This window comes from Euprymna scolopes, chromosome 33, assembly GCF_053919585.1.
Source record: "Euprymna scolopes isolate OS-2025 chromosome 33, ASM5391958v1, whole genome shotgun sequence".
Taxonomy (NCBI): Eukaryota; Metazoa; Mollusca; class Cephalopoda; order Sepiida; family Sepiolidae; genus Euprymna; species Euprymna scolopes.
The window spans coordinates 14,010,641-14,028,303 of record NC_136514.1 but is presented as its reverse complement, the minus strand read 5'-3'; the positions used below and the strand labels follow the sequence as shown (position 1 = coordinate 14,028,303).

Sequence of the window (17,663 nt, the reverse complement as noted above, 5' to 3'; positions counted from 1 at the left end):
ATTAACTCAAATTAACAAAAACCCTAATAACATAGTCACACACACAGTAAGCAACAAACCACCACGGACTTTGAAAGATCCAAGCACTGATCTGACTCTTACTAAATACCAAAAAAACAATACCAACAACTTAATAAATAAAAGCCACTTCGGCGAACTCAGAGAAAAGTACCTACAACAGAAAGAAATATACACTGATGGAGCGAAAACAAAAAAAGGAACAGGTGCAGCATGTACAGATGGACAGAACCATCTCCAAATAAGACTTCCCATCGACTCATCAATATACACAGCAGAACTACAAGCAATCAAAATGGCACTTGAATTAAGAACGACAATAAAAAAAAATTCATTATATATACCGATTCTTTGTTATGCATCGTAGCTCTAAGAGGAGAAGAACTAGAGCATCCTTATACATTAGATATAATGAACAAATACAATGAAATTATTGAATAAAGTAAAGAAATAATGTTAGTCTGGATACCAAGTCATGTTGGCATTCCAGGCAATGAAGAAGTGGACAAATTAGCCAAAGAAGCCATTAGCAAAAATTTAACAAACATCAAAATACCATACACAGATTTCAGCAGAAAAATAAGGGAATATAACAAAAATAAATGGCAAACAGAATGAGACACATATACCCAAAACAAACTACACGAGCACCAACCCATAATAAAACACAAAAACAAAACAACAATAAAAGGACGAAGAGAAAATATTGTTCTAAACAGAATCAGAATCGGACATACCAAATTAACACACTCTCACCTAATCGAAGCAACAGAAAAACTAAAATGCACTTTCTCCGACAAACAGATGACAATAAAACATATTAACAGAATGTCAAAAGTATGAAACTATCAAAAATAAATATTATACAGTAAACGAAATCAAAGAATTGTTTCACAAGGTAACACCATACCAAATCATCAAATACTTTAAAAAAAAAAAAAAATACAACTCTTCAAATCACTTTAAACCGTAAAAACTCAAAAATTTTAAAAATACATAACTCAGAAAAAAAACAAAAAACAACAAAAACTATCTCAACTAAATACATAGCTTGGCATTAAATGACCCACAGTGGTTGATATGCCGTGAAGCCCCAATAAACCAACTAACCACGTTTCGGCCAACTATGAATAACCGCGACAGGATAGAAATGCTGAGTCTTATAACTATATACCAAGTAATTATTGCCCTCCGTAGTTGTTGTTGCCTCACCACGTTTTGGCCAACTAATCCTCTGGTCTGCTCTGGGTAGGATTGAAACTGCTATCTTCAGACAGTGCTTACCTGGAACTTTAGAGATTCAATGCCTTTATCCACTGCGCCACAGGCTCTGAAGGGCGACAATGTGAATAAAAACAAATCATTTTTCAGTGAATGATGCACGTTTATCCCGTTTAAAATTATAAAAACTATAATTATTTTTGTTAAATGATGAAAAAAATTTTTTTATGTGAGCGGTTTGTGCACTTGCAAAGAGTCACATATTTACTGTACCATGTTTAGTTTATAAGATAAACTGTTATCAATCTTGGAGTAATGCTGAATTTAGTCTAAGGAGGAGACGGGGATTTGTTCATAAATGGATTATATCGAAAACTGTTGTCAGAAAATAGGTTAGTCAACTTTATTTTTGATCCCCTACCTTCACCATGAGAATGCATTTGAAGGAGAGAAAAAAAAAAGTTTGGAGGTAGAAACAAGATGTGTATCAGTCAAAGAATCCTGTTTTGATCTCCCAGCTGTCTGTGACTTGATTGTAATTTGATGCTGATCAATAAGTAAAAGAAAGGATGAACTGCTGACTGTTATTTAAAGGAACAACAAATTCTTGTTTACTTCATATGTGGGAGGAGGAAATCAAGAGAAAAATCTGAAAACAAGTAAGAGTGGTAATCTGTCGAGTTCAGGCAGCAGTTACGCAGATTACAAAGAAATGTTCAGAACAGGAAACTTTGTTGGTTTGGTCACATTGAAAGATGGATGAGAATACTTAAGTTAGCTGTAGAACAGTTCAGGTGGCAAGTAAAGGCCAAAGAAAACCTAGGAAGAACTTATATAGATGGATGGATGGATAAATTTGAGAGAAAAATTTAGTTTGGAAGTCAATTTCTAAAAACTGTCCAACATGTAAAACAGCGGTTTATAACTGAAGAAGCTTCTCAATCTAATCTATTACAGATTGAAACTGTAACTAAATGTGAGGAGTCGACTGAAAAAAAAACGTATTTTAGCTTGGTTTTCAGAAAACAAACTCCAACTTATACAAAACTTTCAGACTATTACCTTACACAGTTGCTTACTTTATCCTTGCCTTTTTCTTTCCATAATGATATTTATAAGCTATTTGTAAAATACATAAAGGGAATGTTTTTAACATTTTCATGTATTTATGGAAACGATTTAAATCTTTTTAAAATAGTTAATTTTTTAATGCAAAAATAATTTTTTAAGTCAAATATCCTTTAAATAAACAAATGTTACTCATGTCGACAATTGAATTCTATTCATGACATTCGATTTCAAACAATTATGAAATGTGTAAAATTTAAACTTTCCACACATCGGCTAATATTTTTCAATTTTTTGCATTTCATTTTTGGTGATTGTTTTATTGGTCTTATTGTTTTCAAATGTTCACGGAATGTGATTACATACATACAAATAAAGGTATGATTATTATACAGATTGTATTTCATAAACACTTTTCTAATTCCTGTTTTTTTATTTTTTATTTTTTTTTATCATTTCAGTATGCTCTTGAGCGATTGAAAGTCATGTGTGAAGAAGCGCTTTGTTCAAATCTTACGATAGAAAACGTTTGTGAAATTCTTGTCCTTGCTGATTTGCACAGTGCAGATCAATTAAAAACGCATGCCATTGATTTCATAAACAGGTATACAAGACAATACTTTTTTACATTCATTTGCTTTTCAGTCTCTTTTTGTTAACTGTTGTCAAATGTAAGTCGTAATACACAAATGGGTTCAGTTGCATCTTCCATTTTGAATTTCCTTTATTATTGTATTTATTTGCTTCCCCACCAAAGCAAATTAGGCACAAAACCGTTTTTAATGTGGGGTAAAAACCAGCTCCCCCTAAAAGTAGGCAAAAAGGGGGCACTCTGGTTACCAAAAATAATAATTGTCCCAGTATAGAGGGTTTCCCCTCCATTGACTTGGACAAATTACCTTTAGTGCAGCATCTGCAGAACAGATACTACACTTTGAGATATTAAATCTTTTATTCATGTTAAAAAATACAGTCAAAATTAACGATGAACAAAAAACTTAGGCACATGGCCAACTCAAAAGGGGGGATTTTGGGGGTCGTTGGTCATCCTTGTCACTCCAGAACTAAACAAAGTCAAAAGTTTCTCCCAGCTAGTATCTTCTTTCACCATAATACCGCATTCACCCTTTCATATTGGGGGACGTCCTAGTAACTCCCAATTTTTAAAACATTTTTTATTGACGTGTAAAAACAAAAAAGATAACAATAAAATGGTACAATAATTCATTTGTGTCGAGGGCGGGGGGAAGAAAAAACAAAAGGTGATTAGTAGGACCCTCCCAACCCCGTCTAGTTGATAGACTGCCCGTTCCACTAGGTTTGTAAAAGGAACCTAAGAACATCAGAAAAAAGGCAACCCTCTATTGTCTATTGCTAAGTGGTCTGGTCTATGCAGAGGTAGATAATCCTGCTTAAAAATGTCTCTTAACAAACAGAAATACTTTTAAGTTACAAAGAGTTATCTCCCTTTAAACAAATTTTGATGTGTATCCAGAATTTTTCCAATGTTATAAAACAAAAATCTGTATGATACGCATAATTGTGATGGAAAGAAAATATCATACACCAAAAATCATATAAATTTACCAAGTAGTTCTATTTTTAAATAAGAAAATCAAATTTTATGATCACAATAGTGACAATTTTGCAACGTCATCTTGAAAATAAGGGAGATAACTCCAGATAATTCAGACATGCAAAATTTTAAAAAGTCAATACTTGTACAATTTAATCAAGTCATTAAAAAATGAAAATATTGAAAAAGTTATATTGTACGTACTCGTTATGGAATTAAGTTCTCCCCAAAAAAATTTCACTTCATTTGATCAAGTAGGTTTCTTTTTTTTCTTTTTTACAGCAGAAAAACAATTTATGACATCGAGCAAAATGTAGCCATGTTTTGATTTTTAGACCACGAGAAAGGAAAGAGAGGCTATTATTTAACATGGGAAGGGAGGGGTCGCCGCTTTAGACTGAGTTATCTCCCGATGCCCCCCCCCTTCTTTGTAGTCCAAACATTCAAACATTCTGTCATAAAACTTGTTTTTCTGTTGTAAAAAAAAATAAATAAATAAATAAAATAAAATACTCTATCAAATTAAGTGAATTTATTTTTTTCAGAAAACTTTATTCCATAACGGATACATACAAGATAACTGTTTTTTTCAATATTTTCATTTTTTAATGCCTTTATTAAACTACAAATACCAAAAAGTCATTTTAAACATGGGGACATTGATAAAACTCAAATTTTTTTTTTTTTTTTTTTTTTTTATATAAAAATAAAACTACTTGATTAGTTTGTTATTATTGGAGTACAATATTTACTTCCTGTAATGAGTACGTAGATCATACAGATTTTTCTTTATTTTTGATTTTTAATATGGGTGAATTCTGAACAAACACCCAAATTTTCTATATTTATTTATTTATTTATTTATTTATAACAAAAAATATTTTTGTTTAAATTTACTTATGTTTTGAGGCCCTGTCGGTGGGGCATTAGAATACTCCGACTGCCCCCCTGCAGAGGGTAAAAGTCCCTCAATGGGGGTCCTGGATATGACCTTAAACTATATCCAGTGGTGAGGTCCCAGCTTGTGGGCTTTGGGGAGTGTGGAGCCACCCTTTAATTACCATTGCTCCCAGGTCCACTCTGACCCGGAGTGGTAGTACCTGTTAGTGTCCCAACTATGGGTTGAATAGAAACCGACGTGAAAACAACAAATATATTCTATTAAAAAATTTTTTTTCTTCAAAATCTTTGGATTCGGCATTAATTAACCCGAAAAGGGTTGATATGCCGTAAAACAAAAACAACCAACTTATGTTTTGATATTTTTTAATACCTTTGTCTTATAGGAATTATTTTCTCTTTAATATTTTTCATTGTTTGTTATTTTTAGAGATTACCATTCGATCTAAAGTCTGTCTAATCAAGCTAATCTGTTAAAGCGTGTTAAAAATTTAGCATCAAAATGTAACCTGTGGAATTGATATTTGTTTTTCTTTATGTTTAAATGTTATAGGTGTAAATAGACTTATCAGTTTGTCGTCTAATTTGCATACGTTGTATATACAGACATGCATATGTAAATTAGATGTGCATGCTGAGAAGAGAACCACTTCTTAAAATACTTATTAAGTATTATGCTTGAATCAATATAGTGAGAAAGATAGGTGGCGTGTTTAGTTGTTTATAAATTACGGATCTAATTTATTTTTTAACATAATTTACAAACTTTTGAAGCAATTGTTTAATTTTGTCAATCAAAACCAGATAAAAATATTCAATTTTATTTTATCCTTAATATCATCTGTAATGTAGATTGATAACTACCATTTAGAACCGATTTTTGTTTGTGCTATGTGTCTGTCTGATAAATATTTCAGAATTTTATAAAATGTACTTTGAGTAATTCAGGTTGCATCACTCAAAGTATAAGGTTAACAACGAAGCATAGGGTTAGCAACAAAGATGCAAATAATAATGCAAGTTTTTTTTTGTTTTGTTTTTGTTGCTTGTGCATCATGTGTGGATATTCAAAAAAATGTATTTAAAAAAAAAGCATGTAATTATATGTCGTCAAAATTAGTAAAAAAATTCAAAAAGTATGAAAAAAGGATTTTTTCTTTTTTTTTTTTTCACTCAAGTTTACAAAACATATCGTCACTTGGACATAAGGGGCTACTATTTGGGGGCCATGTCTAGGAAAGATTAACAAGATATTTGTTTATGTTACATTTGAACTTCTGCATATCAGTACAGCCAGTGAAGCAGGCATCAGGAAGGGAAGTCCAAAGTCTAGCTGTTCGAGGGAAGAAACTATTAGAATAGAAAGCTTTCTGGCATTTAGAGACAACATAAGTGAAGGGGTGAGATCTTACTGCTAAGCGGGTCTGTTGGGGATATGTACGTCAAGGGGGTACAAGTGAAACAAGTTCATAAGAAAAAAATGAAGATTTATTGAATGATACAGTTTTAGTGACAAACTGATTTATTTCCTTTGGTTAACTTTCATTATTTATTTCCTTTGGTTAACTTTCATTATTTATTTCCTTTGGTTAACTTTCATTATTTATTTCCTTTGGTTAACTTTCATTATTTATTTCCTTTGGTTAACTTTCATTATTTATTTCCTTTGGTTAACTTTCATTATTTATTTCCTTTGGTTAACTTTCATTATTTATTTCCTTTGGTTAACTTTCATTATTTATTTCCTTTGGTTAACTTTCATTATTTATTTCCTTTGGTTAACTTTCATTATTTATTTCCTTTGGTTAACTTTCATTATTTATTTCCTTTGGTTAACTTTCATTATTTATTTCCTTTGGTTAACTTTCATTATTTGTTTCCTTTGTTTAACTTTCATTATTTGTTTCCTTTGGTTAACTTTCATTATTTGTTTCCTTTGGTTAACTTTCATTATTTGTTTCCTTTGGTTAACTTTCATTATTTGTTTCCTTTGGTTAACTTTCATTATTTATTTCCTTTGGTTAACTTTCATTATTTATTTCCTTTGGTTAACTTTCATTATTTATTTCCTTTGGTTAACTTTCATTATTTATTTCCTTTGGTTAACTTTCATTATTTATTTCCTTTGGTTAACTTTCATTATTTATTTCCTTTGGTTAACTTTCATTATTTGTTTCCTTTGGTTAACTTTCATTATTTGTTTCCTTTGGTTAACTTTCATTATTTGTTTCCTTTGGTTAACTTTCATTATTTGTTTCCTTTGGTTAACTTTCATTATTTGTTTCCTTTGGTTAACTTTCATTATTTGTTTCCTTTGGTTAACTTTCATTATTTTTTTATTTTGGTTAACTTTCATTATTTATTTCCTTTGGTTAACTTTCATTATTTATTTCCTTTGGTTAACTTTCATTATTTATTTCCTTTGGTTAACTTTCATTATTTATTTCCTTTGGTTAACTTTCATTATTTATTTCCTTTGGTTAACTTTCATTATTTCAAATTCTTGCCTCCAATCTATGGTCCTCCCTTATCAAACTTTCACAGAATAACACTTGACTAGCTATAATTATTATAAACAATTTTCCCCACTCTCTATCTGTGTCTAATTCTAAATGCAAATTCCATGAACAAAGCTTCTTTCCTAAAACTGCCTGCATGTGAAACACTGTTCCATTGGACTGCTTCCTGGTTGAATACAACATTGTAGCCATCAAGTCCAATGTAAACAAGTTCTTGTTGAGCCATCCCCTTGAATAATCTAATTTTACTCAATCTACACCATTAACGATTTCTACACTATCACCTTACAGTCATTAACCCTTATCCTCCAGTGGCATTCAGGCTTTGACAAGTGGTGATTACCTTGTAAAAAAAAAAAAAGAAAGTGACAACTTTTTTTCTTTTCTTTTGAAAAATAGTTTTAACAGATATTGTACTTGATCATTTTTCATAATTTTTGGAATTTTTACTAATTTCGACATTACATTCAAATACATTCTAATAGTCTTTCTTAAAATGTATTATCTTGATTTGTTTTTAAATTTTCTCGATTTTTGACTTTATCTCCTAAGTCACCTTTTCACTGTTCTAAATACTTATATTTTTCAGTCATGCAACAGATGTGATGGAGACAACTGGCTGGAAGACACTGATTCAGAGCCATCCGCACTTAATTGCAGACGCGTTCCGAGCATTGGCCAGTCAGCAGTCTCCTCCATTGGGCCCACCACGCAAACGGCTGAAGCAGTCCTAGAAACGGGCGTCCTCTTCTTGAACAGGCTGCCCTCCTTTTTTAAAAAAAGATTTCTCTTCTGGCTGCTGACCCCTGAAGAAGAACCACAATACATGCCTCATCTGTGCGGGTGTCATGCTACCATTCTGGTCTGCTAACTATTTTCGTCACCCAATCCCCTCCTAACCCTTGAAATGTTTACCGACATCAGCGCAGTTCGCAGCCAGGTCAAAAATATCATGCAGATCTTCGGACATGGAGTCCTTTTCCAGTATTTTACCATCAACGCCCGCACACCGTGATTGGTGATGTTGCTGCTCGCACTGCTTTCGATTCCATATTTCTTTTTCATCTTTCATTTCTTAAGAACAGTAGTTTCATCCAATTTCATGTCAGGATATTTTTTTTTTAATAAGAATTTAGCACATACAAACACACGTCAGATATTCTAACAACACGTGAAAGGTAAATTTAAATACTAAAAGAAAAAGAAAATTTTTGACATTTTTTTTAATATCAATGAAAAAAAAAAAACTTTTATAAGGGGAGAGTAATTTATTTAATTAAAACTTACATCTATATTATATATATTGAAAAGAAAAAAAGAAACCGAAGTTTCATGGATTTTTTTTTTTTTTTTTTCAAAGAAAAAAATTAAGTTTTGTCACCAATAATGATCAGGCAAAAAGCATTACTTTTTTTCTTTTTTTTGTGAGTGTCAGAGTGATAACAAACCTGCATTTACATATTATACTGAAATTAAAAAAAAATTTTTTTTTCCATTCCTCTGCTATGTAGGTAAATTTAAGGTTGTTAACTCCCCCCCCTCTCTTATCCACAAATAATTTTTTTTTTTTTAACATAAATACTTTTTTTCTTTTAAACATACGTACTTACATGGATCTACACTACATATAAATTGAAAAAATCAGTATCGTAATCATCTTTTCATTGATGGAAAACAAGCAAGAATTCTTAAAATATGTTTTACTCATAATGATCAGGAGGGAAAAAAAATCAGTACAAGTTGTTTCCTGTGAATGTAAGAAGTCGGGAGCAAGCTAACTAACATTTAAATAGTTTAAAAAAAAAAAATTATTTAAATATTTTTTTCAGTATCTTTGGTAAATGTAAAATTGTTAGCCTTGTCCCCACCAATCACATACATAAAAAAAAAAAATTTGAAAATAATAACAAAAAAATAGAACGTTTTCGTAAGAATTTTTTTTTGCTAACTTTTATTTAAAATTTAAATACATCTATGCTACATCCATACCTATGAAGGAGGGAAGGGGTCATTTTCCTAAACTTTCTCATTGATTAAAAACAAATATTTTAAAATGTTTTTTTTTCATTTGTATTACTTAGAATCTTCAGATTACTGTTCTAATCTTGGGTGTCATTTCTACAATGTTTTGCCTGATGTAACCTCCGACCTTCTTCAGGTGTTTCTATCGAACTCGGGAATCTGCACGGAATTTCGAATGGAACCCTGTATTTACTTCATGGGAGTAGCATGAAATTCTGTCCAAATTCCCGAGTTTGACAAAGATTTCTGAGTTCGACAAGGTACACCTGAAAGAAGGTTGAGGGTTACATCGACCGAAACGTTGTGAAAATGACATTCAAGATGAGATCAGTAGTCTAAAAGAATCCAAACCATACGAATAACCAATCCTCATCTAAAAAAAATTCAAAAACATTTCTTCACTGATAAAGATTAAACAAAAACAATACAATTTTTTTTTTTTTTTTAGTTTGAGAGGGAGACAACAAACTTTGATTTACATAAATTAAAAAAAGTTTTTTTAATTATTTTTTTTTACTTTCAGTATGTATGTATGTATGTATGTATGTATGTATGTATGTATGTAGGTAAATGTAAGTTTAACTGCACTTCTACATAAAAAGAAAATTGTAATGTTTTCTTTTTTCGGTCAATGTAATCTCAGACTTTCTTCAGGTGTATCTTGTCAAACTCGGGAATATTTCTGTCAAACTTGGGAATTTGGACGGAGTTTCAAACAGAACCTTTTATTTGCTTCATGTGGGTAGCATGAAATTCTGTCCACATTACCCAGTTCAACAGAGACATTACAGAAGAGTAGTCCAAAGATTCCAAATAATACAAATAACGAATCCTAATCTCAAAAATTCACAGAAACATATTTTTTTCACGAATAATTTTTTTTTTTCTCATGAATTTCAACAACAAATTTAGCTTTAGCTTTTACATGGATTTCAAAAAGAATTTTTTTTTTAATTTTTAAAAATTAAATATTTTTTTTTACTTTCAGTATGTAGGTAAATGTAAGTTTAAGTGCACATCCACACAAAAAGAAAATTGTAGTGTTTTTTTTTTTTTGTTGTTTTTTTTTCATCATTATCAACCTAGTTTTTGTGTTTTTAAATCTCATTAAATCCCTCAACAGAAAAGGATGTGAAAAAGCAGCCAGTTGTTGTAGCAACAGCATCGGCGGTGGAAGGGCAAACGGTTGGATGGAGGGAAATGACTGCAGACATGGATTCACGCTCTTACCTACAATGTCTGGTAATAGCAAAAAAAAAAAAAATCTTTTTTTTTTCTTCTCATCACCCGACGGTGGTTGCCGTTTAGCAGTAGATCATTATGTACATATCTGGCAAATACTGTATCCACCAAGACATTTTATTTATTAAAAAAGAAAAAGATGAAAACAATCATTAAATATATATATAATATATATATTCATTCATTTGAGAAAAAAAAAAAAAAAAGTGTCTCTATAATAACAAAAAAAAAAAAAAAGAGAGAAAAAAGAATTACAGATTTTTAGACTCAGAGCCAGCTCTCTAGTCCCTCCATTGTAACTTGGGATTTTTTTTTTTTTAATTTATTTTAATCATTTAGTTTTATTTTATTTTTCTAAAATAATTTTAACTGCTGGTGCTGCATTTTGAAAAAAAAAAAAAAAAAAGACAGAACTAATAATAAAATCAACCCCCCTCCCCCCCCCCAAAAAAAAACTTAAATTTGTTAGTTATTTAATTTCATAATAGAAGGTAGCATTGAATAGGAAAAAGGTTTTTGTTTTACAGAAGAATAACTCCAACATAGTTAGGAAGGTGTTTGGGTTGCAAGTTGTTTTCAGTTAGTGAACGGAAATTTGGGCTAAGATGTTTTGCAAATTTATCCCTCTCTTAAATCTAGATTTTTTTTTTTTTTTTTTTTTAAATAGATTTTGGTAAAAAAAAAATTTTTTTTTTTTATATTATAGAAATTGCTTCAGACACGCCATGAAGCCACTTGATATTTAACAAGCTAAAAAAAATTACTATTTCAAGGTCAAAAACTAAGCAGCAATAAGTATTAGATGGATTCTGACCCAGAAAACAGCAATTCTTCCCTCTTTGTCAGAAACATCATTCATGGAATGTAAGGAGTAAAAAACAAAATAAGGAAAGTGAGTTACGCGGCTGCCAAAAGTTAAAGCCAACGTTCACTTTTTACTCTTTATTTTATTTTTTTTAATTACTGAAGATTAAAAATTAAAATTATTTAAAAAGAAAAGAAAAATGTTTTTATCTCTATTTAAAAGGTTCTGTTCCCTACGAAAATATCTTATAAAATTAAGCCTGAACAATGGAGTGTGTAGTTTCTTGTTTTTACCACAAAATTTTAAGAATAGGATTTTTTCAGTATCCAAATACGTTCAGCTAAACAATTCTGCATTTTAAAAAACATTTACAGATTATATACTACATTAATAACCTCCATGTAAAAAAACATTTACAGATTATATACTACATTAATAACCTCCATGTAAGTATGAAAAAGAACAAAACATTTTTTGTGTTCTAATTTTGTAATTAAAAGGATTTCTGGAGAGAGAGAGAGAGGTGGGTACTGCAGTGTGTACCTTAGCTGATATGTTTATTTTATCTATTTTTAATTTTTTTTTTTTTTTTTTTTTTTTTTTGTCTACATACTCAGTGTCCTCCTGCTATGCCTCACCTTTTGAGACAAAAATACATGGACAATTAAAATGACCATTCCTTACTGACCGAAACTTCTTTTGCTATTCTCTTGGAGAGATGGTGAAATGAAACTTTGTTGCCAACTCTGGTTCAGAAAAATATTTGATCCAATCAAAAATCGCTTTATATCATTTGATTAATTTAGAAGTATTAGATCTAATGTTGCAACTTGTTGCAAGAAAAAAAGATTTTACAGGGAGAATATGTAAATGAAAATAGTGTTCAGTGATAAAAAAAAAAATTAGAGTGGCATTCTCTAAATTTTTTTTACTACTGAACTTTTTTATTTTTGTTTATCCTATTGATTGAAGCACAACTTTTTTGGATTATAAAAATATATATTTTAAATATTCTTAAATTCGTAGCAGGATGATTCCATTTGCTATATAAATTTAATTTTAAAAATTGATATTTTCTGAAAATTTTTGTTAGTGAATTTGTTTAATATTCAGATTATTGATAATTTTTCTCTTTTTTAATTAACTGTACAATTTATAAAGTGGATTCTATTTGTTATAGGTTTAGGAAAGATTCATCTCTCTCCTCCTGAGTTAAGAAAAAATTGGAAAATGTATTTTTTTTTTTTTTAAACGTAGTTTGAGAAGTGAAGTAGAAGATGGGTTTACATGAAAATCTGAACCCTATGTTAAAAATTGAACAGTTGTATTCTAAATAATTCAAAGAAAAAAATTCAAAAAGAAGTTTTTTAAGGAATGGGGTGCCTTGTAGATGTGTACCAATAGAAGAAATGTAACTTTGGGTTAAATTTGCGTATTTTAAACTAAATAGGCCTTGTCTCCAAAAATTAGCGGAAAGAGGTTTTGCTTTTTCTTTTTTGTTTTTATTTGTTGTTTCTTAGCATTGATAAGACCTTGCTACTGGTAAAAATTTGCAAAATATTAAAAAAAAAAAATTATTTTTTTTAAGTGGGTCTAGTGTACAAATATATATTATAAATTAGTTGAACTGAAACAAAGCATTTGATTGTACATTCTACAAAAGATGATAATATAAAGTATTTAATCTAAAAACTATATTGTCTGTTTGATGAACAGGGGTTTAATCAGTCGAGATGTATGGTTTCTAGGATAGTCGGTCTGACAATATAAGATGTTTTCTACTCTAGAAATGGGAAACTAATGAAACCTCCTTATGCCAAACATGCTCTTTAACATGTAGTTTTGAAATAAAAAATATTAATTTCAAATTTCGATTGACACTATACATCAGTTTGATCTTCCATTAATACCTTTGGTTTCACAGAAGCACTGGAAACTCAGCCTGCAGAAGTAAAGACACCAAGTCTGACTGATTTTTCCATGATTTGAGTTTCCAGTGTTTCCATGAAACTAAAATTATCGATGGAAAATGAAACGAACGTATAGCAATATCAATTGAAATTTAAAAAATTATATCTATGCTCTTGTACAAGTTAATGTTGGGCACTCTGATTATTTTTCCTATAATAAGAAATTAAACACAACAACATTATGGGAAACCATTACAGAAGCCAAATGCATTTCATAAATTTGAGTAGATAATTCAGATGCAAAATGCTAAGAATTTTTATTGACCTTTATTCAAAATGGTGCAATTTGCAAAATTTAAAAGGGTCAGGTGTTTGTAAAAATTTATCATTTCTCAAAAAAAAAAAAAACATTTTTTTTTTTTTCATCTAACAATGTCCTGAAGTACAAAACATGTTAATCTCGTTAGATTGCTATTTCAGTTTTATTTTTTTTAAGCACTCTCATCACTCGTGAAACCATGGGGAGAGAGGGAGTAGCTAATAACCTAACTTTGTAGCAGGTTGTACTGGATTACACAGTTGCAGTACCAACACACATTTTTTTTTAATTTGTTTTTTTTTTGTTTTTTTGTTTGTTTGTTTTTTTTTTTTTTTAAATATGTCTTATGATAGCTTGTCCTCACCTCATCAGCTTCTAACCAGAAGTGATAGCAGTTTTAGTGGCCAAGGCACTACTGCCACCTCTGATCCAACCAACAGTTTTGCCACTGAGCAGAATATAAAAAACTTGGTTCATCTTTGCAAATTAATAATGCCGTGTGTGTAATATATATCGTCCAGGTTAATAATGTATTTGTAGGATAAAAATCCAAAGAATATCCAATTTTCTATAAACAAATGTTAACACACACACACACACACACACACACACACACACACACACACACACAAAAATTGAATAAATTACAAATAATCCATCAAAAATTCAAACAATTATAATAAGAGTATAATATATTATTTATAAAATAAAAATCCAGAGAATATCCAAGTTTATATAAACATATTAACACACACACACACATATATATGTATATGTAAATTGAATAAATTACAATATTAATTAATCCATCAAAAATACAAACAAGGAATTTTAATATAAAAGAATCCCTAAACTTTTATAATGTGTTTATTATAATTGTTTGAATTGTTGATGGATTAATAAATATTGTAATTTATTCATTTTTTTTTTCCAGCAGTTTTTCTTGTTTATATATATATATATATATATATATATGATTTTAATTCCAACAAAGCAAATTCATCATTTTCACAATACACTGAAAAGAAAGTTTGAATTTTATAGACAATCTTCAGAAATGCCTTAAAAGCAAAAACTTACCATCATATGTTTCCACCTAAAACAACCATATTTCGTAATAAATGTGCTGAGAGCCTAAATAGACTCTTTATAAGTCACCATCTTGGATTTTGTTTCAATATCTATATACTATAGTTTAAAGAAGTTGTGAATATTTTATGAAAAAAATTCTAAAATAAAATTTTAAAATGTAGTTTAAATTCGTAGAAATACCAACTAAATTCAACATATCACAAAGTTAGCAATTGTATAAACCGACTTTCCATTAGAAAATCAACAGTTACAAAAGGGAATTAACCTATATAGCAGTGAAAATAAAAATTAAAAAAATAATTTAAATTGTTAAATAGAAACTGGGATCATCAGTTGTTCACCATGTAGCTGTTTCATCGATTTAGAAACAGGGAAGCTGTTAAATTCATGGCTTTCCAATTGGAAATACTATTTGTCCTGTGAGAAACCTAGACAGAATCCATTTACTATTTTTACTAATATATGAATAAGAAAATAATTTAACTAATATATTTAAATAAATAAATAAGAAAAAATATAAATAATTAAATGATAATAAAAGGTATGCTATTTTATGAACTAATCTCTGATACGCTAATTTGCATATAAAAATTATATAGGAATGAAGATGAATTAAAGAAAAAAGTTTAAATACCTTGTTACACGCACACATACAAATGTGTGCGTGTAACAAGGTATTTAAACTTTTTTTGTTTTTGTCAAATGGATTAAGGATTTAGACATTTGAAATTGAAAACAAAGGTAACTCATTAATGCACATGTGTGAGGGGAGGGGGGCTGTATTGGTGATCTTATAAATAAAATTTTATAAATAAATTTCACAATGAGCACTGATTTAACAATTATTATAAAAAAGAAAACTGCCTCCTCTTTCCTCACCTTCTAAAAACCCCCAAAATATCAGTATTTTTTTTTGTTTTAAATCTGATAAATTTTGTTGATAGAATTTTTTTTTTTTTACATATCTTAAGCAACAAAAATTAGTAAGAATGTTAGTGTAATTGGAGGGAGAGGTGTTTGCTTGGAGGTTTTTTTGTTTTTTTTTCTCTCTTCATTGTTGCAAAAATGCCTTATGAGAACATTTGAGAAGAGATAAGTTTGTTTTTTGTTTTTTTTTGTACTTATGCACTTATTGAACCGTGTTGAAATAATGTTATTATTTAGAAACTTATTCTTTACATGAGGAGATGGTGTTTTGTAACTATTCTGTACTTTCACCTGACAATTTATTAAAAAAAGATATTGTGAAACTTTAATTTAAATTGAAAATATTTAAAAATAGCACAGGTTAATAAGTGCACAAGCACCTGCTTTTTCTTTTTTTTTTCTTTTTTTTTAAGATTATTAGTGAAGAGCGACGATCATAAAGAGATGGATAGCAAAAATATGGGATATGAAAATAATATGAAAGACATTTTGAATGTATAATTTTTTTAATTTTTTTTTTTTTTAAGCTATTTTGTCCCTTGGAAAAAAATTTTACCATAATTTTTTTTTTTATAAATCGTGTACTTCAGCAGTTGAGCACTCTTGCAGTTTTGTAGTTATAATTCTATCATTTTAGTTGTAAATATGTTATAACTATGGAAGAAAAAATATATAAATAAACTTCACCAATTCACTCAAAAAATATTCCTTCACTTAAACTTGGGAACTCTCAGAATTAGAATCTTTTTTCTTTTTTCTTTTTTTTACTTTTGTTTTTATTACAAAGTGGCCATGTATACAATGACTGTATATGCAAGGAAAAACCGTACATATTCCAGCAACTACTATTTCCAACTATTGCCAAGCATAGTTATACAGTGAAATGACTCAAATAGTTTAAAACAGTCATTCCAATTTGGATTGAAATAAAACAAGTTTTTTTTTGGGGGGGGTGAGTTTCGAATGGTAGAAATGAAGATATTATTTTGATGGTACCTTCTTTGTTTACCGTGTGTTTTTCACACCAGCTGTGTACTTCACCACGGCAGTATAAAGTGACTTTCTCCATGGAATCGTATCACTTACGTGGGTTTCACTGTGCCATTCCTTGTGCTTATCTTTGATCAGGTCATTGCAAGTGTTCCTCAACCATCTTTTTGATTACGCTCAACTGTGTGGTCCGAGTGTTTGCTTGGGAGAGTTTCTTGATTTGTCCGTGTCTTGTCGATAGCAGTTGTTTTGTTCTGGCACAGCAACCAGCTCCCCGGGTGTTAAACGCAATGAAAACAATAGGTACATTCCTTTCGATGAAGAAAGAGAGAAATGCGTGCATAACATTTGAACATTGTTCAGCAAGCTGGCGTGACCTCATCACCTCCCTGCACTCATTTGCACAAACACTTGTGAATCACCCAAACTGACAGCGTCAACTTTTAAAACTATGCATTCGCTGAGTTTTTGTTTGCCTCACTCATGAGAACAGTACACATCTGGTAAAAGAACCCCAAATGTGGGGAGCCGGGGATCTTATGAAAGGGTTTTTCACTAACTGAGATATGTGCACATGGATTTATCCAACCAGAGTTTAGTTCAACATGTCCGTAACATCATAGGTGATTGCAATGCAGAGCTAACTCCAGTGTGGATAACTTCAGTTTGATTAGCAATGAGTCAAAATTAACTCCGTTATCAAGGCACACAGTGTATCATAATAACTCTGCCATTTGTCTGTGTTTTCCAAAGACCAAATTAACTAATATACAAATTGTGCTTTTTAATGAATATCGAAAACAACTGTATGTGCAGCATTATCTTTGTATGTACAGTGACTGTATACATAGTGGTGATATTTAAAAAAAAAAATTTTTTATTAATATTATTATTATTATTATTATTCCATCTTTATGTATGTTCCACGGATGAAATTACATTGAGTCCATCTCATAGATTTGGAGATTACAGTGAGAATACAAATGTATTTGATGAATCATCAACTTAAGAGAGTTCATCCATAAAGCGATAGTTCCAAAACCATAGCAAGGTT

The 17,663-nt window shown here is 30.0% G+C and overlaps 1 protein-coding gene across 1 annotated transcript in view; it reads left to right on the top strand.

Moving 5' to 3' along the window:
• LOC145258149 (speckle-type POZ protein-like) overlaps positions 1 to 16,355 on the top strand; it is a 148,150-nt gene extending 131,795 nt beyond the window's left edge. Inside the window, exons 9-10 of the mRNA XM_080115938.1 lie at positions 2,769 to 2,911; positions 7,892 to 16,355. Coding sequence (XP_079972064.1) covers positions 2,769 to 2,911; positions 7,892 to 8,036 — 288 coding nt within the window. The 3' untranslated portion in view covers positions 8,037 to 16,355. The remainder of the gene's footprint in view (positions 1 to 2,768; positions 2,912 to 7,891) is intronic.
• Positions 16,356 to 17,663: the final 1,308 nt, after the last annotated feature.